Source organism: Oncorhynchus masou, chromosome 4 (assembly GCF_036934945.1).
Source record: "Oncorhynchus masou masou isolate Uvic2021 chromosome 4, UVic_Omas_1.1, whole genome shotgun sequence".
NCBI lineage: Eukaryota > Metazoa > Chordata > Actinopteri > Salmoniformes > Salmonidae > Oncorhynchus > Oncorhynchus masou.
In genome coordinates, this window is record NC_088215.1 from 8,378,775 (window position 1) to 8,403,797 (window position 25,023).

The 25,023-nt window shown below is 44.3% G+C and overlaps 2 protein-coding genes across 3 annotated transcripts in view; one reads left to right on the plus strand and one right to left on the minus strand.

The window, feature by feature from the left end:
* Positions 1–1,237: 1,237 nt before the first annotated feature.
* LOC135520575 (serotonin N-acetyltransferase-like) lies at positions 1,238–5,711 on the minus strand. Its single transcript, XM_064946228.1, has 3 exons — positions 5,546–5,711; positions 3,330–3,484; positions 1,238–2,987 (listed from the first exon to the last, which is right to left on the minus strand). Exons 1-3 carry the CDS (start codon positions 5,709–5,711, stop codon positions 2,682–2,684), a joined length of 627 nt encoding a protein of 208 aa, XP_064802300.1. The 3' UTR covers positions 1,238–2,681.
* A 2,706-nt stretch (positions 5,712–8,417) lies between these two features.
* The window catches only part of LOC135522759 ((E3-independent) E2 ubiquitin-conjugating enzyme UBE2O-like), a 42,496-nt gene continuing 25,890 nt past the window's right edge, over positions 8,418–25,023 (plus strand). For both annotated transcript variants that reach the window (XM_064949325.1, XM_064949334.1), the window contains exons 1-3: positions 8,418–8,842; positions 24,419–24,478; positions 24,834–24,944. In XM_064949325.1, coding sequence (XP_064805397.1) covers positions 8,453–8,842; positions 24,419–24,478; positions 24,834–24,944 — 561 coding nt within the window. In that variant the 5' untranslated portion in view covers positions 8,418–8,452. The remainder of the gene's footprint in view (positions 8,843–24,418; positions 24,479–24,833; positions 24,945–25,023) is intronic.

The window sequence follows — 25,023 nt, forward strand, 5'->3', positions numbered from 1 at the left end:
CTACCATGGTTTATAAAAGTCACCACCCAGCTCTTTTAGCTGCCCAGTGCATTTTAAAGGCGTACCTACAGAAGGATAAACAAAAACATTAGTGATCTTGAAAAGCAAATTAAGGTCCCAGGCAATCGCCCAGGTGTTGATGTGCCGTAAAGCTGCATATTCAGACAGGAAGAATGAGATTTAAAGTGTCCTCCTTGGTTGCTTGGCATTGAGTTAATGCTGTTTTTATGCTTGCCATGGATTGATACACAAGCAGCACAGCCACAAAACGCTAACAGGAAGAGAGAAGCTAGCTGACCCTTCTTCAATCTCGGCCTATCTGCATTTTTGTTAGATTCTCAAGTCATCCACCAAGATGCAGTTTGTTTGCTAAAATCTCAGACTTTATATGAGGTAAAAAATGTCCAGCATTTTATACAAAAATACGTACTTTGCTGTACTTTTCCTTGCTGTACTTTTCTAATGTGAACCTAGCATTTTCTGCAGGTAGCAGATTCTATTTGGTCATCATGAATAAGACATTTTGTAAAAATGAATAAAAGTAATACATTTATAATCACTTAATTACTCAAGTAATTCCATATCTTCCCCAAAGATCGTCAGCCTTTGAGATTAAAAAAAGCCTTTCATGAACGAACACTCACATTTTACTAGCTTTGACTTTGACTACTTTGAGGAGAAATTTACTTACTATGACTGTGATATGTGGTTGTCCTACCTAGCTATCTTAAGATGAATGCATTAACTGTAGGTCGCTCTGGGTAAGAGCGTCTGCTAAAAAAGTTTTTTTTTTAAATGCTTGGTCTCTTACGGGTCAACTATCTTCTGTAACACCCACCAGATAGGACACACAAACCCTGCCACAACACAAATCCGTGAGCACAGACAAACACCTACTGCACTAGCATCCCACATGTAACTCACAGCAAGCGTAATCTCGTTCCCAGAAACTTTGTGCAATAAACCGGGAACGAGATTTCACCAAGCTACTTACATACAGTGGCAAGAAAAAGTATGTGAACCCTTTCGAATTATCTGGATTTCTGCATAAATTGGTCATACAATTTGATCTGATCTTCATCTAAATCACAACAACAGACAAACACAGTCTGCTTAAACTAGTAACTAACAAATTATTGTAATTTTCTTGTCTATATTGAATACATAATTTAAACATTCACAGTGTAGGTTGGAAAAAAGTACGTGAACCCCTAGGACTTCTCCAAAAGCTAATTGGAGTCAAGGAGTCAGCCAACCTGAGGTACAATCATTGAGACTGGATTAGAGATGTTAAAGCTGCCCTGTCTTATAAAAAAACCTCACCATATTTGAGTTTGCTATTCACAAGAAGCATTGCCTGATGTGAACCATGCCTCGAACAAAAGATATCTCAGAAGACCCAAGTTTAAGAATTGTTGACTTGCATAAAGCTGGAAAGGGTTACATAAGTATCTATAAAAGCCTTGATGCTCATATGTCCAAGGTAAGAGAAATTGTCTATAAATGGAGAAAGTTCAGCACTGTTGCTACTCTCCCTAGGAGTGGCCGTCCTTTAAAGATGACTGCAAGAGCACAGTGCAGAATGCTCAACGAGGTTATGAAGAATCCTAGAGTGTCAGCTAAAGACTTACAGAAATCTCTGGGACATGCTAACATCTCTTTTGACAAGTCTACTATACGTAAAACACTAAAAAAGAATGGTGTTGATGGGAAGACATCACAGAAGAAGCCACTGCTGTCCCAAAATAATATTGCTGCATGTCTAAAGTTCACAAAAGAGCATATGGATGTTCCACAGCGCTACTGGCAAAATGTTCTGAGGACAGATGAAACTAAAGTTCAGTTGTTTGGAAGGAACACAACACTGAGTCGAGAGAGAAAAAGGCACAGCACGCCAACATCAAAACCTCATCCCAACTGTAAAGTATTGTGAAGGGAGCATCATGGTTTGAAGCTGCTTTGCTAGCTCAGGGCCTGGACAGCTTGCTATCATCGACGGAAAAATTAATTCCCAAGTTTATCAAGACATTTTGCAGGACAATGTAAGTCCCTTCTTCCTTCTGTCTGCCAATTGAAGCTCAACAGAAGTTAATGCAACAGGACAACAACCCAAAACACAGAAGTAAATCAACAACAAAATGGCTTCAACAGAAGAAAATACACCTTCTGGAGTGGCCCAGTCAGAGTCCTGACCTCAACCCGATTGAGATGCTGTGGCATGACCTCAAGAGCGGTTCACACCAGACATCCCAAGAATATTGCTGAACTGAAGCAGTTTTATAAAGAGGACTGGTCCAACATTCCTCCTGACCGTTGTGCAGGTCTGATCTGCAACTACAGAAAACGTTTGGTTGAGGTTACTGCTGCCAACGGAGGGTCAACCAGTTATTAAATCCATGGGTTCACATACTTTTTCCACACTGCACTGCAAATGTTCACACGGTTCAATAAAGACATGAAAACGTATAATTGTTTGTGTGTTATTAGTTTAAGCAGACTGTTTGTCAATTGTTGTAACTTAGATGAAGATCAGATCAAATTTGATGACCAATTTATGAAGAAGTCCAGGTGATTCCAAAGGGTTCACATACTTTTTCTTGCCACTGTAGCCGTCTTCCAGCCACGGAAGGTTGGTCAAACACCCCCCGTTGAAGGAGGCATCCATCTTGGTTCGTATCCCTTCAAACACCACTGTTGCGGCGCATGTACGCGTGGCCCCGGACAGGGTACATCATCTCAATGAAGGTCAGGGGTCCCACGGTGATGTCGCTGGGGCCCTGCACTTTAAATCCTGACTTCTGGTAGAAAGGGACCAGGAAGTCTTCGCACATGAGCACGGCGCAGCGCACATAGGGCAGGCAGCGCAGGTACTGCAGGTAGCGCCACATCAGGATGGAGCCCTTGCCTTGCTGCCGGAAGGTGCGGTGGACAGCAAGCACATGGAGGTGGACCGTGGAGCCATGGGGCTTGTGGAGGGTGAGAGCGTCCTGAAAAAGGAGGGAGGGAAGGAAGGCTGAGTTTTGAGTGCATGAGTGCAATGTGAGATCACCCGACTAACCATTTATCATGAATTGACAGGTTTGTGTGGATGTAAGCTTGGTTTATGTGGATGTAAGCTTGGTTGTGTGGATGTAAGGTTGGTTGCATTCTCTGATTTTGAGATGTTTTTGAGATGTAAAAAAATAACTGTACGTATCTACTAATAAAATACCACGTTGAAGTACATCCTCAAAGCTTGTCTTTTGATTCATTGGGTAGGCTACCAAAAGTCATTCATTATAATAAAGACAATGTCCCACTTATTCAACACATTTTGACTTGGGGCTTACCATGGCTAGTTTCTCCTGGTCCCACAGTGATCCTATGATGAAGGCAACGAGGCGTCCCTCCTCAAACCAGCCCAGAGACAGCTCAGGGCACAGCGTCAGGAAGTGACACACCTCATCCAAGTGGAGCGGACACTCTCCAGACACAGAGATGAAGGCTGAGGAGGTCAGACAGACAACTCAAGTCCATGATCAAGTACACACGTAGTTGTTCAGTCTAATCTCAGTTTGCTTACTTCCAACTAAACTCAGCATAAAAAGAAACTGACATGCAAATGTTGATCTTCTACTCGGATGCTCTTATCCCCGCTTCCCCAGAGATCCCTGAATAAACTCAGTGCATTGTCTCTGTACGACCTTGTGTGCCATTCGGATGAGCGAGACCAGGCGGGGTGAAGTTACGGTCAAAGTTGACTATCATACCGTGTACTAAACTAAGCAAAAAAACAAACACAAAGTCCCCTTTTCAGGACCCGGTCTTTCAAAGATAATTTGTAAAATTCCAAATAACTTCACGGATCTTCATTGTAAAGGGTTTAAACACTGTTTCCCATGCTTGTTCAATGAACCATAAACAATTAATGAACATGCACCTGCAGATGATCGTTAAGACACTAACAGCTTACAGACGGGAGGCAATTAAGGTCACAGTTGTGAAAACGTAGGACACTATAAAGAGGCATTTATACTCACTCTGAAAAACACCAAAAGAAAGATGCCCAGGGTCCCTGCTCATCTGTGTGAACGTGCCTTAGGCATGCTGCAAGGAGGCATGAGGACTGCAGATATGGCCAGGGAAATAAATTGCAATGTCCGTACTATGAGACGCCGTAGACAGCGCTACAGGGAGACGGATGGACAGCTGATCATCCTCGCAGTGGCAGACCGCGTGTAACAACACCTGCACAGGATCGGTACATCTGAACATCACACCTGAGGGACGGGTACAGGATGGCAACAACAACTGCCCGAGTTACACGAGGAACACACAATCCCTCCGTCAGTGCTCAGACTGCCCGCAATAGGCTGAGAGAGGTTGGACTGAGGGCTTGTAGGCCTGTTGTAAGGCAGTCCTCACCAGACATCACCGGCAACAACGTTGTCTATGGGCACAAATCCACCATTGCTGGACCAGACAGGACTGGCAAAAGATGCTCTTCACTGACGAGTCGCGGTTTTGTCTCACCAGGGGTGATGGTATAATTTGCGTTTATCGTCAAACGAATGAGCGTTACACCGAGGCCTGTACTCTGGGGCAGGATCGATTTGGAGGTGGAGGGTTCATCATGATCTGGGGCGGTGTGTCACAGCACCATCGGACTGAGCTTGTTGTCATTGCAGGCAATCTCAACACTGTGTGTTACAGGGAAGACATCCTCCTACCTCATGTGGTACCCCTCCTGCAGGATCTTCCTGACATGACCAGCCAGCATGACAATGCTCACAGCCATACTACTCATTCTGTGTGTGATTTCCTGCAAGACAGGAATGTCAGTGTTCTGCCATGTCCAGCGAAGAGCCCGGATCTCAATCCCATTGAGCACGTCTGGGACATGTTGGGGTCGGAGGGTGAGGACTAGGGCCATTCCCCCCAGAAATGTCTGGGAACTTGCAGGTGCCTTGGTGGAAGAGTGGGGTAACATCTCACAGCAAGAACTGGCAAATCTGGTGCAGTTCATGAGAAGGAGATGCACTGCAGGACTTAATGCAGCTGGTGGCCACACCAGATACTGACTGTTAATTTTGACCTCCCCTTTGTTCAGGGACACATTATTCCATTTCTGTTAGTCACTTGTCTGTGGAACTTGTTCAGTTTATGTCTCAGTTGTTGAATCTTGTTATGTTCATACAAATATTTACACATGTTAAGTTTGCTGAAAAGAAACGCAATTGACAGTGAGAGGACGTTTCTTTTTTTGCTGAGTTTACTTGCTTGGTGACATGAATCCCATCATGACTGACTGATTGTTTGTTTGTCATGAATTTGGTTGTTATCCAAAGATTTATTTCCAAAATATATATTAGCCTCGTCTATAAAAAAAAATGTAAAAGTAAACTTTAAGTATTCTATATTTGACAAGTCCAATTAATGACAAAGCATTTTTTCCCCCACAAAACAATAATATACCTTTTTATGTCTAGGTACAAAGTTGTAAAGAAAAACGACCAGTATTGGGGTAAAAACAAGTTCTACAGTTTAGTAAGTTAAAAGTTGTTACCCTCTCTCTCGATCTCAAACACGCTGATTGCGTCCTCCGGGCTGAGGCAACGGAACTCGCTGGCCGGGAGTGTGTGGCGACGCCCGTGCCTGGGGGTGATGGGACCCATGGGAGGGCGCATTAGGAGACTAGATTTCAGGAAAGGCAGGGCACTGACTGTCGACATGGTGTCTGATCGAAGTTCCAAGCTCTTAAATCAAATAGAAATGTTGATATTTCAATATAATTTTACTTGATATTGAATGGCTGCCTGTCTCTTCGATATCTGCTCCACTCAAGTGATCCAAGTGAAGAAGGGTTGTGGTTAATGTGGTGCGCCGTGTGTATTTTTACCTTTGGCAGTAAGCGCTATTAGTCATAAGCCTACAAGCTGGATGACCAAATTCTGAGAGAATACCTGTCAACCATAAACATATTGACCCGGATTTATTGGGGATATTCGTCACTTGTGTTTGGAATTAGCCTCTTGTAAACATGCAACTAATGGATCGGCTTTTGGCTAAGCCTAGGTATCACCTATTTTCAGTTATTTAATTTATATCTATAAATTACAATTTACATATAGGTCTAAAAATTCAGTGTTTGATGGGTACAGTTTTGGCCTTCTATACTGAACAAAAATATGAACATGCATGCCGCCATTTCAACAATTTTACTGAGTTACAGTTTGTATAAGGAAATCAGTAAATTAAAATAAACTCTTTAGGTCCTAATCTATGGATTTCACATGACTGGGAATACAGATATGCATCTGTTGGTCACAGATCTGATTTTTTTTAAGGTAGGGGCGTGGATCAGAATACCAGTCAGTATCTGGTGTGACCACCATGTGCCTCATGCTGCGTGCATGTAGTCTTTCTCATAGAGTTGTTCAAGCTGTTGATTGTGGCCTATGGAATGTAGTCCCAATCCTCTTTAATGGCTGTGCGAAATTGCTGGATATTGGCAGGAACTGGAACATGCTGTCGTACATGCAAATCCATAGCATCCCAAACATGCTCAATGGATGACATGTCTGGTGAGTACATAGGCTATGGAAGAACTGGGACATTTTCAGGTTCCAGGAATTGAGTACAGATCCGTGCGACATGGGACCGTGCATTATCATGCTGAAACACGAGTTGATGGCGGCAGATGAATGGCATGAGGATCTCGTCACGGTATCTCTGTGCATTCAAATTGCCATCGATAAAATGCAATTGTGTTTGTTGTTTGTAGCTTATGCCTGCCGATACCATAACCCCACCACCACCATGGCTCACTTTGTTCACAACATTGACATTAGCAAAACGCTCGCTTACACAACGCTATACACATGGTCTGCGATTGTGAGGCCGGTTCGACATACTGTCATATTCTCTAAAATTAAGCTGGAGGTGGCTTATGGTAGAGAAACTAACATTAAATTATCAATTATCTGGTGGACATTCCTGCAGTCAGAATGCCAATTGCACGCTCCTTCAAAACTTGAGACATCTGTGGCATTGTGTTGTGTGACAAAACTGCACATTTTAGAGTGGCCTTTTATTGTCCCCAGCACATCATTGTGTAATGATCATGCTTCTTGATATACCACACCTGTCAGATGGATGGATTATCTTGGCAAAGGATAAATGCTCACTTACAGGGATGTAAACAAATGTGTGCACAACATTTTAGAGAAATAAGCTTTTTGTGCATATGGAAAATGTTAGGGACCTTATATTTCAGCTCATGAAACATGGGACCAACACTTTACATGTTGCATTTATGTTTTTGTTCAGTGTATAATTTAAAATAGAAGTGGAATATAGGCTGTGTGTAATTGTAAAATGCCTATTTTATTTAAATGTTGATATCAATATCACTCGATCAGAATTTATCACATAGAATAGGCCTACTGGTGATTGTATTATGAATCTTATATTGAATCTATTTACCAAACGTCATGTAACTCAATCAAATAAGGGAAACTTTTCCATTGTACATCAATTGTCTCGAGATTGTGGTTCATGTTTTTTTCCCCATGTAAGAGTTTGTTGATCATTATTTCAGTTTTAATGTATAGTTTATCCCCTGCTGGCAATACGTTGCTGACCAATACGAAATTCGTTTTGTTGTTTTTTTGGCTACCTGATAAATGCAGGTAGAGAACAGAGTTAGCGTCTGTATTTGTTGGAATCCCTTTATCAAAAAATAGAATATGCTTCTCGCATTATATACATTCTTATAGATTTATACGCGTATCTTTGCGCTTGACAAATAAGACATATGTCCCATCACGTTAGCCTACATAACACAACTACCGTGTCAGGCACGGTATGCATAAAATATGTTATTTCATGCCACAATCCTGTGAAACCATGGCTGTGTCTGCAATAATAAGCCAATTTCAGCACTCGACACTGACACCAAGTGGCGAAAAAGGGCACAGAACGCCTATTCGAGCCCGGGCTACAGACTTGTTGATGAAATTGACGTCTTCTCTTTCATTATGTTTGCATTTCTGTAAGAAATCAAATAAATAAATGAAAACTTGATCATGGCTGTGATATTTAATTAACTTTATTGTTAGGCTGTGTCCAAAGGGGGGCCCCAATCCTACGAAATTGGCCACATTACATCATTAATTTGTGTCATCGTGGAGCAAGCAACACCTGCCCGTGTGACTAGAATATCAAGAAACATGTGCTATAATAACGGTGTGATATAACTGTCTGCTGTCTCAGACGCATTTATTCAGAGTCGAGGCCGGTGGAAAAAAACACCTTTGTCAATCTGACAGACCCTCGACTCTTCTCGGAGTGCATTTACGCAGCGCGCGCCCTACCGACGTAAACACGTGCACTTCCCTGGTTACAGGTTTCTCTTTTTTTCTTCTCCACCATCTCCCCCCCTTTCTCGCATTATTCCCTGACAACTGCAGCGATGGCGGAACCGGTGGCATCGGACGCAATAGCAACAGACGCAGCTTTTTCTCCGGCTGTAAGCCCGGGCTCGGAGCCTCCATCCATGGCGCTCTCTCTTTCTGCAGGCGGCTCCCAGCGGCTTCTTTTCTCCCACGATTTGGTGTCAGGTCGGTATCGCGACTTGGTCCGGTTCGGCCTAGTCAGAATGATACAAGGCGAGGAGGAGTTTGATTCAGATTCGGACCTCGAAGATGGCGGAGGTAGAGGCGGTGGTGGTGGAGGTGGCTGTATCCCCTGTAACTCGGACACCGATAGCAGTGTTGTGGACAGCCTGGCACCTCTGGGAAGGGGTTTTGTCCGGGTGCAGTGGTACCCAGAAGGAGGGAAACAAGACATACGGGAAACAAAGGTAATTGTCTGCTAACGTTAGCTAACTAGCCACACACTATGTTTTCAACGTTGGAGGTAACATTTAGTGAGCTAAGCTAGCTCCAAGCACAAGGTGTGCTTTCCCGTTATTGACAGCTGGTTCAATTAATTAGTAACGGCACACCGCCACTGGTTCAGCACGCTATAACCAGCATTGCGAACGTTTTAGGCGCGCTTGTGTACTTGTTTGTTGCAATTACTATACCTAGCTTCAGCATATTGCCCACATGTCTTGAAATGTGCTGTTCAACTGGGTGTGACATAGCATGTTTGGCTAGCTAACTTTTTTTTATTATTGCTTACTTGTTAAACGACTAGCTAGTGTGCTAGTCATTTATTTAGGTATAACCAACATTCTCCACGAACCAGTTTAGCTAGCTGTCAGGTTGACTAGGCTACCTTGCTAGCTAATGAAACACACGTTGCTGATCAATTAACTAGCTAGTTTGCGTCTCAGGTTTTCAGTAAAATAATCATTGACAACTTTTGTAGGAGAGGGAACACTTGCTAAAACTGCTGCTTAAACAATGCGATAAAGGACTTTAACTGAATCATGTAAGGTGGTCTCTGGCTGATGCTGTATCTGACACTGACAGCTCAAGCTAGCCATGACCCATCGTCATATGAGATTGCTAAAATTATATCACTGATAGAACAATGACCCAGACGTTTCACCGGATCTATAAACCTGAAGCATCTGGTTGACCTATCCACTCACCACCAAATGTGATGAGCGGAAGCCCAATTGCCGGCAGTGGGAGATGGATTCTGGCCGACTTTCTGCAAATTTTGTCATTGATGAAGCATATTTGATCTCAATGCAGTTTTCTGTCCCCATAAGAAGCGGTTGTTTAGGAGGGCGAATTGAGTTATTGCACACGCGTAGGCCTTCTCTAAAATGCAAATACATGCTAGAATGCGTCAATATGGGTTCTGCCCACCTCCTTGCTTGTTCTGCCCACTATTATTAATTTGCTCCCATAGGACCACAGCCTGTTGTTTCCATCTTGGGTTAGTTATACAAATCTTTGATTCTATGCTAAACCCTCCACTACACGAGGAGTCAGTTTAATAAATTATACTGCTGGTGTAATGTTAGTTTTTCATTGGCCAAAGGCAGTTTTAAAGTGGATAACATCCTGCATGACTGACATTTTAAAGTGGATAGGTTTTGCTGCCGTATCATTTATTATTAACAATAATACATCCATACAACGCTGTAAATGGTATTTAACCTTGCCTATGAATGCATTTCACAGTAGTTACCAAACTTAGTCGGAAGCAGGTTGAGGCTATCGCTATATTACATAGGGAAAGATAACCTATGCCATCACAAAAAAATCAAGTTAAATAGGGTCCAATCTATTCACAATATTAATTCAAAAGAAAGGTTGCCCAAAGCAGAGTGTCCAAGCGCTCAAAGCCCATGCATAAAAGCTTTGTCGAGCCAGTATCATTACAAACGGAAAAGAGAGAGCTATTGCCGTATTGACATAATGGGATTCAGTACTGCAGTAACAGGGAGCTCATTCCAGGGCCTTATGGAAAAGGGTCACACTGAGGGAGTGGAGCTGGGATGGGGTTGGGCCTAGAAGATACTCACGGTGTACAGTGCTGCTTTGTCCTCTGGAGTAAATGTGTAAAGTTCTAGCAATGGATTCAGGGTCTGGAAGTCAGGACATAGGTCTAGTCATGTATCTGTGGGGATAACAATGGGTCAGGGATGTTTACCTACACACACAAGGGTGATTTGGCTCTGTGTGACTTTGAATGCCAGTCTTGTTTTAGGCCTTAAACATTGCCCTCCGTGTGTGTTTTTGTTCTTATCAGTTTGTGTGTTTGTCCAGCCTGATCTGTGTGTGTATTCTTCCTCCCTGTGTGTGTGCGTCTGTTTGGCTGTCCGTTAGGGCTGGGAATTGCCAGTGACCTCACGATACGATATCACGATACGATATCGCGATACTTGGGTGCCGATATATGTATTGCGATTCTCATGGTTCTACATGTGTTGCGATTCATTGTTCCAAACATATTGCTCAGTATATGTCTACTGCAGAGGGACAAGAGTGCCATGAGAACTAGTTTTGATCAGTCATGGAAATAAAAGTGCTGAAAACATATGCTACCTATTTAAAAAGGAGATGGGAAATGACTGGAGTTTTGACACAGATGCACTGAATTAGTGCAAAAATTATATAGTCAATACAATATGATCTATTGTCAAATAATGTCCCGATTTATATGGAACTGTATCGATTTTGTTTCCCCTCATCACTGTTGTCAGTGTGCATCCTCTGTCTACCTACTGCTCAGACGGTGTTTCTTCAGTCACATATTCTCTTGAGCAACTCAAAGATTCACATCTATAATTCATGACCAGGCCACTTCCTGCGGTATGCAAAAAAATAGCATATTTCCAAGGAAGTCTGTCCTGACTGCTTTTATTTCTTACCTTCCTCTGCTTTATACCCATTTTCACACACTTCCGGGGACACTGGGGTACGAAAAGTCAGTACCTTAACCCTACTTTTGCATAGCCATGCATCCAAATCATGTCACACCAACCTTTTGGAGGTCTGAAGAATTGGCTAGAATGGTGTGCAAATGTTTCAGTGGATTTTACATTTCAAGAACCTCTCCCCACGTGCTCGTGGAAGGGGTGCTGCGTTATGTTAGTCACTGTGTCCTACCCGGTCGGAAAACATTTTGAAGAGTTGTTGTGTATGCCAGTTTGTAACATTGCAGGAAATAAGAAAACCTAGAGGACGAACAGAATTCTGTTTTGCCAGAGATGTGCTCTATACATGAAATCGAGTCGTTGAAGGCACTACCATTCCTCTGCTAGATCAATACATAAAAAATATGCTATGACGTGTCTACTTACAGGCTATGGTAAAAGTTTAGTGTATCAAGTGTTGCCGACGGTCTCCGATTTATTGAAATTGAAAGTAACCACAAACACGGCACACATCAACATATTTTGATGGGATTTTAATCCCCTATTCCCGACCACTGTCGCTCCTACGGCACAAACTAATTTAGTGGGCACCTTTTTCAGCTCCGCCCAAGCAAGGGATTGGTTTGACGTGTTGTAAGGCGTCACTGGTTTCCACCCCTTTGTAGCTACTTTCTGCCATTGACTTTACAAGGCTTTCCTATTAGGGAAGCCTGGCTACCTGATTCACCAGCCTCTTTGTCTCCCTCACTGCTCCTGCAGTTGTTATTCCTCAAAGGTTTTTACCAATGAGGAGTTCATTCAGGATTCGTATGACAGATCTTTACTTCAAGACGGAGAAGGTGAACAACATAGTCTCGACATGCAAGTAGATAGGCCTACGGCTTGTGACTTGTTGTCTCAACGTGACGCATGCGTCCGTGAGGTAAAGTAGAACGAATTCCCTCTCGTATTCAGTTCCTCACAAACGTACTCGGAGAAAGCGAAATAGAAAAAGAAGCGTTCCACGTGGGGTGCAAAGCTTGCATTTCCCACTGTCACCTCTGTAGTTTTCTTCTTCAGATGTAAAGTTATTACTCTTCATCAAGTTTCCCTGTGGAAACCTATATAGATGCACGCTGCTGCCTCAACAATGGCAGACTGACACTATTTTTATCTGCACTGTAATAAGCTATGCCACGTTTTCCCGATGAAATCTTAATTACTTCTCCAAAAGACTATGAGGGATATGTGTAAAGCTTGGCACATTGCGTTGAGCCTCATAAGAAATAATGGATGTGAGGTATCACATCCGGCTGTGATTGGGAGTCCCGTAGGGCGGCGCACAATTGGCCCAGCGTCATCTGGGTTTGGCCGAGGTAGACCGTCATTGTAAATAAGAATTTGTTCATAACTCACTTTGCCTAGTTAAATAAAAGTTCATAATTTAAAAAATATATATAATCTTAAAAATAAAATATCATCTAGGTCAAGGACACCGCCGCTCTCTGAGATGTCTTTGTTTGAGCGGGCAATCATTTTCCTCTATAGTGATCTCTCCATCCAACATGATTGGAAAGGAAGGTGCGTTGCTTTGCTAGTTCCATCAGAGGTGGACTACTACCCAATGTTACAAATTTGCTTTCTTCAAGAATTAAAAATGAAATGGTTTTAATGAGGCTCTGTTGAATAGAATCTATAGCTAACCGTTTTAAACCTGATTGGATAGGAAGGTGCTTTGCACTCTCACTGGTGGGCTTGTCATATTAGAAACTGTACAAAGAGCCCCATGTTTCAAGTTTGCCGTCTTCTTTAAGACCTGTGTGAAAAGCTGTTCATATTGGTTAAATGGAATAACCACTAACTGGAGGTGCCTCCTGAATAGCAACCATTACATCTCTAGCCTAGCAAGGACGCTAGGACTGAAAATAGTGCATCTCTTGACTACGAAGGACATTGTCTCTCAATGAGGCTAAGGTGTCTATTGAAGGTCTTTGACAGGGTTCATGCTGTGGAAGCCTGTGGCTGCCTACAGTTCAGTACAGCGACGGTGAGCACACAGCGGCATTGCTAGAACACTAGCTAACTCAGCCCTGTTGCTGCAGTACACTGTCTAGCCCTCCCTAACTTTCTTTTGATAGGCTTTCCAAGGCTATGACTGCAGCAGGTAGCTGACAGTGGAACGCAGGGCGTGGTACTGAAGTTGGGGCGATGGTTTCCCTCCCCACCCTCTTATCCCTTATTCAAGGCTGTGCTCGGAGACGGAGCTGTCAGACGGGGGTCTGAGGTGACCGTGACGCCTAGGCCCTGGGGGTGGAGGAGGGGTGGAGTGTGGCGTGATGCTGCTAATGACGGTGGGTGCAGCCGGGGCCAGGGCCTACTGCTGCCGACTCTACTGCAGAGAGAGAGAAGGGAGGAGAGAAAGAGGGATGGAGAGAGTAATGGGAGAAAGAGGATGAAGGGAGCTGGGAAGAGAATGAGGGGACACGAGGGAGAGATGGGCTAGCTCTGGGCAGATGGTTGCTATGCTAATGAAGAGCTTTTTGTCCTTAAGTGATAAGGCCCCCCCTTCTGTCCCATTGGTTCTTTTAAAAAACTTTTTTTTTTTGTCTTATTTTTACCAGGGTCTATTTTTAGAGGTTTTCTTGTTGCAAGCAGTTGCAGTTATAGGCCTAACCCCTTAGTTTGCTGAATAGGCCGATATCTCTTTTTACATACCGACTTGTGAGTTTTTATTTTTTAGTTTACTAGGCAAGTCAGTTAAGAAAAATGTCTTATTTTCAATGGCGGCCTAGGAACAGTGGGTTAACTGCCTGTTCAGGGGCAGAACGACAGATTTTGTACCTTGTCAGCTCGGGGATTTGAACTTGCAACGTTTCGGTTACTAGTCCAATGCTCTAACCACTAGGCTACACTGCCGGAGCATTTGGTCTACTTTTGTTGTCCGGAAGGTAGAGTGCGGTCCTTTCAGAATGCTGTTTACAGGTATTGCTAATCTATGCTTGGCAAAAATTCTGAGTATTAGCATTCACCCATATTGTTTATCACTCTGGTTTATCCGGGGAAATGAGTGAGTATTCCGTCGATAGCGGCCTGTGTTGGGCACTGGAATGTGGTTGGATATACATTAGGTATCACCACACGACTAGCTGAAAAGGCATTAGAGGTGTGCTCTTCAGAGGCTCGTAAGCAGCACAAGGCTCATGCTTTGTTTTTCTGACCTCGGCTCTCCTGCTCTGTCCCCTCTGGAGAACATGTCATACATAAGCCTTGGTTCTCTTTGTCACCTTTTTGCCCCGTCATCCACCCCCCCCGTCTGTCTCATTTGCCGCTTTATTGGGCTGGCCTGTCTGCTAGTGATGTATGGGGAGGTTGGAAGGATCCATCTCTGTGATGGGTGCAGTTTAGGTTTTTGCCCTAGCACTGCACAGCTGATTCATATAACCAACTCATCAAGCTTTGATCATTTGAATCAGCTGTGTAGTGCTGAGACAAAAAACAAAAGGTGAAACCAGGGGTGCTGGACTGAGTTTGGGAAGCCCCTGGCCTATACACTTGATGCCTTGTAATCCTTTGAGTCACTCCACATGTGCTGATAACACCTTAGCCTTCTCCAATCATATTGAGACATCAGCCATCTTGTCGTTATTAGGTTATTAATTATCCAGCCAACTCATTAGCATGGCGCTTGAATAATTGCCATTAGTGGTTAGCCATTCCCTACTGATGAGGCTTAAACGATCACAAAATTAGGGTGTCTGTATTTAGACGACGGATGATCCTAATTGACTTACAGTTAAGACTAAACAACTGACACCACCGTGATGTTACGCCATTCTCCTCACATGGTAATTGACATGTCGTCATGACGTGTGTTTTGACGCAATAAGCGCTATGTAGCTTTTTGGTTACTAGCCTCTTTGCAACTTAGCAACCTGGTCCTAGTCCTGCGGCTCTCAGAGAATAGGCAAAACTGCAGGCCCGTGGTTCACTATTAAGTAATCCGGGACACACTGCCAAGTAGCCTCAGTGTAAGAAGGGAGTGTATGAGCTTGAGTAATGTTAAGCAGGTGCCAGGGCCTTAGCGTAGAGTGGACACACACACACACACACACACGTCACACATTCACAAGCAGCCAGAACAAGGGATCAACCGCAGATTGAAAGTGACAGGTCTGGAAGGTGAAGAGGTGTGACAGCAGGTGGAGAGGAGAGAAGCAGCTAAGTCATCTTGGATCCATCCTTCCCTATAGCCTAGGGCTCGAGAGAATAGCTTTGGTAACTCACTACAAAGATGTGAAATGATAAGCTATCCTCCCTCCTCCTCCTATCCCTCTCTTCCCCTCCTCCCTGTCCCTGTGGAGTTCTGTTCTGGAGATTGCAGAGCAGTGATGTAATGTGGAAGGGTTGTTGTCAACCACACCCCTCCTGAGATGATGTATCTGATGCACTCTCTCTGTTTCTCTCGCTCTCTCTTTCTAAGGGCTTTATTGGCATGGGGAAAATGTTTGCCAAAGCAAGTGAAATAGATTATAAACAAAAGTGAAATGAACAATAAAAAAGGAACCGTAAACATTACACTCACAACAGTTCCTAGGATATTTGAGCAGGAATCTGCATGCAGAGCCTCAATGCTTTTTTGATGAGCGGATCCCAGACCTCACAACAATAAAGGGCAATGGGTTCTATAACTGAGTTAGTATTTTTTTTGTCAATCATAATTGGCATATTGAATTTTATGTTCCTTTTGATGGCATAGAAGGCCCTTCTTGCCTTGTCTCGGATCGTTCACAGCTTTGTGGAAGTTACTTGTGGCGCTGATGTTTAGGCCAAGGTATGTGTAGTTTGTCTGCTGTAGGGCAACGGTGTCTCACTGAGATTTACTTTCGGGGCCCAGGTCTGACAATCTGTGCAGGAGATCTAGGTGCTGCAGAAACACCAGATCATCAGCAAACAGTAGACATTTGACTTCAGATTCTAGGAGGGTGAGGCAGGGTGCTGCGTACTGTTCTAGTGCCCTCGCCAATTCGTTTACATGTTGAGGGAGGGGCTTAAGCTGCATCCCTGTCTCACCCCCGGCCCTGTGGAAACAAATGTTTTCTGCCCATTTTAACCCCGCGCTTGTTGTTTGTGTACATGGATTTTATAATGTTGTATGTTTTCCCCCAACACCACTTTCCATCAATTTGTATATCAGGCCCTCATGCCAAATTGAGGCAAGCTTTTTTTAAATCAACAAAGCATGAGAAGATGTTGCCTTTGTTTTCGTTTTTTTGTCAATTCGGGTTTGCAGGGTGGATACGTGGTCTGTTCGCTAATTTGATAAAAAGCTAAATTGACATTTGCTCAGTACATTGTTTTTGCTGAGGAAATGTGCAAGTCTGCTGTTAATTATAATGCAGAGGATTTTCCCAAGGTTGCTGCTGACGCATATCCCACGGTAGTTATTGGGGTCAAATTTGTCTCCACTTTTGTGGATTGTGGTGATCAGTCCTTGGTTCCAAATATTGAGGAATATGTCTGAGCTGAGGACGATGACGTAAAGTTAATTGGAATTTGTGGTCTGTATATTTCATTGAGGATCCCATCAACTCCACAGGCTTTTTTTTGGGTTGCAGGGTTTGTATTTTGTTCTGTCGTTAATTCTCTCGCCCTCTCTGCTTCTCTGTGTGTGGTAGATGTGTCCACTGAGGACTTGCGGAGAAAGGCCGGCTGGCCACAGCCTTTCTCCCTCTGCAGTATTGACACCTCACAGTGGGGGAGACGGGCTGGTTCTGTGTCTGGCTTTCTTTCACTGTTGTTTTTTCCCTCTGCCTTGCTCTTCCCTCCCGCTCTCTTTCCACCCCGCCTCTCCGTTCACCTCCCCTTATCCGTCTGACGGTCTCCCTGTGTCCTATTGCCCTGCCACTATTTTCACTCTGTCAGTTACTCTCTCTCGCTGCTCACCCTTCCTCAGCTCCCATCAGTTGTTCCAGAAGTATATAGTGGTTTTATACCGGACTGTCAGTTCTCTTAACGCCACCTGGTTCTCCTCTCCCCCAGGAGAACATGTGTAAAGGATCTTTGTGGTTCCCACTGTCTGGATCTATGGACCTCCAGCGCTGCCAGACATGGCTGGTCTGCTGGAGATGGAGATGGAGGTGTAGGTGTGTGTGTGAGAGAGAGAGAATATAGTGTGAGATAAATATTTGATCTTTATCATTTTTAAGTGTCAACATGCTCAATGTGAATGGAGAACAGGCGTGGCCCAAGGCTGCAGTCTCTCCTTTTCCTCTATCCTTACTCCTGCACTCCACCAGGAGAGTGTGACTCGTGTTAATGAGCCCAGGAAGACAAAACCAATACTGTTGCACTAGGAATGTGCATCTTTCCCTTTCGAGACAATTTGACCGATGTCAAACATGAACGAAACATTTTAGTTTGACATGATTCGGTTTGATTAGAGAAACGTTCAATGCGATACGATTCGATGCACTAACATTTGTTGCACAAGTTACATTGGTGGAAAATGAGATCTGTCTCTGTCCTAACCCTAATTTAGCATACCTGATTCAGCTAGTTAAGGTCTTGTTGAGCAGCTAATTAGTAGAATCAGGTGTGTTAAATTAGGATTGGACTGAAAACCCACAGGACGGTAGATCTCTAGGAAGAGGGTTGGACTGAACCTACAAGACAGTAGATCCCCAGGAAGAGGGTTGGACTGAACCCACAGGACGGTAGATCTCCAGGAAGTGGATTGAGCAGCCCTGGTCCAAATGGTCTAAACGTTTTATTTTCCTCCCGCTGATCGAGAATTGCAGGTAGAAAAAGCAATTGTCCTTGTTATGAAATGAACTTCACCCTGTATATTTAAATACAATAGAAAAAGTCTATATACATTGGTATACCTGCTATTGCGTGGGTTTGTTCAGCATGCAAAGGGACTTGTTGCTCAATCACCGTCAACACAGTTGCAGGCTTAGCTCGACACTGAAGGAGAGGACACATCAGTTGTCAGGTGCTTTGTGATTTGGGGGCTTGCAGCCAGCCAAGGTCGTCTGTCAGTCATCAGAGTCCATTGTCCATATTAGACCGGCACTCTACATCCCTGAGTTGAGACATGGTAACATGTTGCTGAAACCTGAAAGCAGTGGCTACTTGCCAGAGCCCCAGCCTTTTCCATTGTCCATCACAGGGGTTCCCAAACCTGTTTTTTTTTTCTTTTTTGCCCGTTACCCCATTTTGAGATTTTTATTTTTTTTTGCAACCACATCATGTAAAACAATAAGGTGATGTCATCAACAGCGAGTTAACTTTTTTATTTTATTTAGTGCTATGGCAGTCAATTACAAATCACTCTGACTGTATTTTTAAATGGAAGGAAGTATGGTTTGAAATACTGAAATGCATCAAAGACATTGGAAAGCGCAGAAGGTCAGGTGTTTTGTAGGAAGAAACACTCACGACCACTGAGTGTATATTGGAGGTTACTCACGTAACCGCGGTTCTATGAACCAAGCGGTGAATTATTATGGTTATTTTTCTGAGTTTCTCTCGCCACCCCATGGTCTCAACCCCTAGTTTAGGAAACGCTGATCTATCACCAGACAAAATCGCTCCATCCTTGAGACGAGACAAAGGAACAGATCGGCTTTGTTAGCCTTTAGCCTGACCGCTTCGCTCGCCCCATCAGAGAAATGTCTGCTTTGTTACTGTGTGTGTTTGCACTAGTGTGTATGAGAAAGCCCCCCCCCCCTCTTTAGCGGCACCTTTACAGAACAGCCTGCTGGTTTCCAGGCTGCCGCTCGACTGACGCTGTGCTGCTGACTAACAGCCATTGTTATTGGACAGTTACCGGTGCCTGAACAAAAGACGCCAATACCGGGATTTCTTTCCAATACACACAGGTGTTTCCATTGAATTCCTGAACAACGCCATCGTGTCGACCAGGCAGTCGTCCAACATATGACTCACGCAGACTAAGGATATTTTCAGCATTTTCCCCTCTGGATATTTCTAGCTTTAGGATCATTGTTGGGACAAGGGGAAAACCTGTGTGTGTGTTTTCTTTGTTGGTAGTTTCCATAGTCTATGTATTGCACATAGGCCATGTAATGTGTGAGTTTTATGTATGCACATGAGCAATTGGGATTTGTGCAATCTGATTATGCATACAAATGGGATACTGTGTGTGTGTTCCATGGCCACAGGAGGAGCAGTGATTTGTGCAGGATGCGGCGAGGCACAGATCAGCTCATTGAGCAGTGAACAGGCAGGCAACAGATGAGACAGTCAGTGGTGACATCTCTAGGAAATAGCTTCCTTTGGTGGGCCAGGGGAGAAGGGGGGAAAAAAGAGAAGACGAGAAGGGAGAGGGAGGATATTCATGCTGTTATTTCTCTGCGCTTTTATATGAGATGAGATCAGTGACCGTATACACTTCCTCTGCCATCTCCCTCTCATCCTGCCCTCCTCTCCCTCTGACTATTTCTGGGAGTGGAACCGCAACTGTGTTACAAGCGTACCATGAATAATGAATGATAACTAAGCTAAACTGCATTGTTTTGATAGCTATAAAATAGCCATGGTAGAATATGCTTTCTGGAAGCAGTGCGCTAGTGTGTTTATATTGTAATGTAGTATCTTAGTACTTCACATTGTTGCTTCCGTCATATTTGGTTGAGTATGTATTGATTTTAGCCTCATGGTTCCTACGCAGCGAGACAGTTGCTGCATCCGCAGGCTGCCCCGACCCCTCTTCTCCATGGCAGAGTTAGAATCACTAAACACACACACAGGGGACTGTGTGCGCATGCTTCAGTGTAGGCCTATCTGTGTTTGTGTAAGTGTGCATGCATGAGTGTGTCCAGCCTCTATACTGGGACTGGTGTGACTGCTAAGACAGAGTTGTGTGTAAATGGAGCGTCGATCCTGTCTTGCCCGCCTCCTCCTCACCCCACAATTTACAGGAGTAAGGTTATAGTCCAGACAGCAGAGCCTGAAAACATGGAGATAGCTGCAGCTGGCCTAGCCCAATCAGATTGTGGTGTTTGTGTGTGTGTACAAGAGATACAGGAATACAAGAGTAATTGCTTTAAAAAAGAAAAAATCTCCGTAATGTCCAATTTTGGCTAACACGCACTCGTACCCTTCCCTTCCATTTCATAACCACACGTCCTCCCTCCTAATTTTCTCTCCTCTCTTCCTCCTCCTAATCATCTCTCTTCCTGCCTCCCTCCTCTCTCCTCCAGAATTCTATTGTAGGTGATGGCATCCGGCTGGCAGCTGCCACCCATTAGAAGGAGCAGCTTGACGCTACTAGTGTTAGCCACATTACACTGATTTAGTATTATGGAGCATGTTGCCACCCCACCGCTAGCCTATCCCTGGCTTACTGAATACCTCTTGCCTTTGAAGAGCGCTCTCCCCACATTTTGAGAACAGTACATGTCATCACGTGGAAAATGGAATAGACCGCAACGATGCTGATTTGACTCTCGAGTGGGTCTGTTGCGTGGTCTGTTTGTTCTCCTGTGTGTAATTCCCATTCCCCAGGCCTGTTCGTCTACCGCATCAACGTGGTGGATGATTATAGATATGCCTAAATTATAGCTGAAACTGTGTGAGGTATACAGACTAAAGGCTATTTTGAGTTACTTTTATCTTATTGAGAATCTGTTTTTAAAGTTATTGTCTGTTTCAGAAATGTATGGAGTAGAACAGATACGAACGGTTGTCTTTTCAAGGAGTCTGTCCGCTCTATTCATTGCAATTCTCCCCGCAACATTCTGAACATTCTGAACATTTTATCTCACCAAGTGTGTTAACAGGAGAATGGTGCTTGGATGCACAGGGATTCCCAGTCATCCCCTGAAATATTGGGTTTTGTCTAGAAGAGATGCAGCTTTTGTCAACTGACTTTTCGGGGAACTTACGCAGCAGGTTAGGAGGATTAGGTTAGGGTTAGCGAAAATGCTTAAATATATATTTTGTCAAATTTGCAAAAAAATGGATTTCATCTAGACAAGACCCAGCTACAGCCTTACCCAGTCAGTCCCAACCCTGTTTATCCTCCTTTCTCCATTCACTCGTTGATTACTTCCACCCAGTCAATTCTGATTACTTTTAGTAATTTCCCTCCATACCAATTCCTTCATTCATCCATCGGTCTATCCCTTTATCTACCCACCAACCTATTATTAGGCTATTGCAGTACATAGGGCTGCCAGGGTATATAGATCATTTATAATTAGTAGTGCCTCTCTTAAACTGCCACTTTCCTTCTGCAGTGGTGCTATTTGGGCGTTTCATTTTAGTATTTTATTCATTGTGATGTTTTGTAGATTAACAAAGGCATCAAGGGCATCATTCCAACAGTATTTTCCCAGTTCTGTGTGTGTGCGCCGAGAGTGAGACTGAACTGAACCCTCTGACATGCAAATGTTGATCTTCTACTTGGATGCTCTTATCCCCGCTTCCCCAGAGATCCCTGAATAAACTCAGTGCATTGTCTCTGTACGACCTTGTGTGTCATTCGGATGAGCGAGACCAGGCAGGGTGAAGTTACGGTCAAAGTTGACTATCATACCGTGTACTAAACTAAGCAAAAAATCAAACACAAAGTCCCCTTTTCAGGACCCGGTCTTTCAAAGATAATTAGTAAAAATCCAAATAACTTCACAGATCTTCATTGTAAAGGGTTTAAACACTGTTTCCCATGCTTGTTCAATGAACCATAAACAATTAATGAACATGCACCTGCAGATGATCGTTAAGACACTAACAGCTTACAGACGGGTAGGCAGTTAAGGTCACAGTTATGAAAACGTTGGACACTAAAGAGGCCTGACTGACTCTGAAAAACACCAAAAGAAAGATGCTCCGGGTCCCTGCTCATCTGTGTGAATGTGCCTTAGGCATGCTGCAAGGAGGCATGAGGACTGCAGATATGGCCAGGGCAATAAATTGTCCGTACTGTGAAACGCCTTAGACGGCACTACAGGGAGACAGGACAGACAGCTGATTGTGGTCTGCCACTGCGAGGACAAGTGCAACAACACCTGCACAGGATTGGTGCATCCGAACATCACACCTGCGGGACATGTACAGGAAGGCAACAACTGCCCGAGTTACACCAGGAATGCACAATCCCTCCATCAGTGCTCAGACTGTCCGCAATAGGCTGAGAGAGGCTGGACTGAGGGCTTGTAAGGCAGATCCTCACCAGACATCACTGGCAACAAAGTCCCCTATGGGCACAAACCCACTGTAGCTTGACTGGACAAGACTGGAAAAAAGTGCTCTTCACTGACGAGCCTCGCTTTTGTCTCACCAGGGATGCTGGTCGGATTTGCGCTGATCATCGAAGGAATGAGAGTTACACCGAGGCCTGTACTCTGGAGCGGGATCGATTTGGAGGTGGAGGGTCCGTCATGGTCTGGGGCTATGTGTCACAGCATCATCGGACTGAGCTTGTTGTCAGGCAATCTCAATGCTGTGCGTTACCTCCCTCATGTGATACCCTTCCTACAGGCTCATCCTGACATGACCCTCCAGCATGACAATGCCACCAGCCATACTGCTCGTTCTGTGCATGATTTCCTGCAAGACAGAAATGTCAGTGTTCTGCCATGTCCAGGGACGAGCCCGGATCTCAATCCCATTGAGCACATCTGGGACCTGTTGGATTGGAGGGTGAGGGATAGGGCCATTCCCCCCAGAAATGTCTGGGAACTTGCAGGTTCTTTGGTGGAAGAGCGGGGTAACATCTCACAGCAAGAACTGGCAAATCTTGTGCAGTCCATGAGGAGGACATGCACTGAAGTACTTAATGCAGCTGGTGGCCACACCAGATACTGACTGTTCAAATAAAAATCTAATCAAATTTATGTATATAGCCCTTCGTACATCAGCTGATATCTCATAGTGCTGTACAGAAACCCAGCCTAAAACCCCAAACCGCAAGCAATGTAGGTGTTGAACCACTTTGGCTAGGAAAAACTCCCTAGAAAGGCCAAAACCTAGGAAGAAACTGAGGAACCACCTATGAGGGGTTGCCAGTCCTCTTCTGGCTGTGCCGGGTGAAGATGATTATAACAGAACATGGCCAATGGTCAAATAATGGGTCTGGGACAGGTAGCACGTCCGGTGAACAGATTCCATAGCCACAGGCAGAACAGTTGGCAGGGACCGGGAGACTAGTCAGGATTGAGGGAAAGATGAACAGAGCAAAGCACCGAGAGATCCTTGAGCGCTCAGGACCTCAGACTGGGGTGAAGGTTCACCTTCCAACAGGACAATGACCCTAAGCGCGTAGCCAAGACAATGCAGGAGTGGCTTCGGGACAAGTCTCTGAATGTTCTTGAGTGGCCCAGCCAGAGGCCGGACGTGAACCCGATCGAACATCTCTGGAGACACCTGAAAATAGCTGTGCAGCAACGCTCCCCATCCAGCCTGCACTTGAGAGGATCTGCAGAGAAGAATGGGAGAAACTCTTCAAATACAGGGGTCAAGTTTGTAGCGTCATACCTAAGAGGATTTGAGGCAGTAATCACTGCTAAAGATGCTTCAACAAAATACCTGAGTAAAGGGTCTGAATACCTATGTAAATGTGATTTATGTGTTGTTTTTTATGACAAATTTGCAAAAATGTATAACATGTTTGCCTTGTTATTATTGGTTATTGTGTGTAGATTGATTGAGGGGGGTTAAACATTAATACATTTTCGAATAAGGCTGAAACGTAACTAATGTGGATAAAGTCGAGGGGTCTGATTACTTTCTGAAGACACTAGTGTTCTGTCAGCTAAGGTGTTGTATGTATTTTTTTTGCTATGGGTGGGATTATGTGCAGCGCCCTACAGACACTGCTTATTGTGGTTTGGAAAAGGTTGACTAGTATTTAGCACAGGCTCCCTCACTGCTGCCATATCACTATTGTTGTCAGGAAGCAGTCAAAGACTGTGTTCAGATGAGATGATTGGGATGGTAACCGGCACCCAGTGGCATCCCAGCTGCCACCAAGATGCTAAAATGACCGCTGAAATTAGACCACGTGAGTTGTCGGTCTTGTCTATGTATTCTATGATGTTCTCATCTCACCCCCCCCCCCCTCTCTCTCTTTTCTCCTACACTCTGTTGCAGCTGAAACTTATAGATCGATCCATCGTTATCCGAGACATTGTGCGGCGGATGAATTCTAACGTAAGCCGAGCTCCCTCTCCTGTCGTATCGCTACACTGTGTTAGCTGATGACACCCTACATGACTAGCGTACCAACACAGAATGACTGTCCAGGCTGGGGTGTTTGATGTAGAATGTGCTAACATGCCTTTATCAGAAAGCTCTTACCTGCCATCTTTAAGATGCGGACTGATGCAAGCACACTGATATATTGAGTAAACATTTTAGCGTAGGTGTATCTTATGCTAATATTCAACACCTGTCCTTAGGTGGTATTATTGAGAACGCACCGACACATTGGTGCGTTGTCTTTGGATAGAGTGTAGGGCGATGGTGATATGATAACCCTTGTCTTGTTTGCTGTTGTGGTCTCCAGGACAACCAGTGTGGCATCGTGACCAACATCGACATCGAGTGTGCTGTAAAACTAGTGGGGACCAACTGTGTCCTTTACCCTGTCAACAGTAAAGACCTACATCACATCTGGGTAAGAAAAAAAGATGTTCTCTTGAGCACCCTATGTCCACAGAGAAGTTGCAAGATAGAAGCATTTCCATGTGATTTAT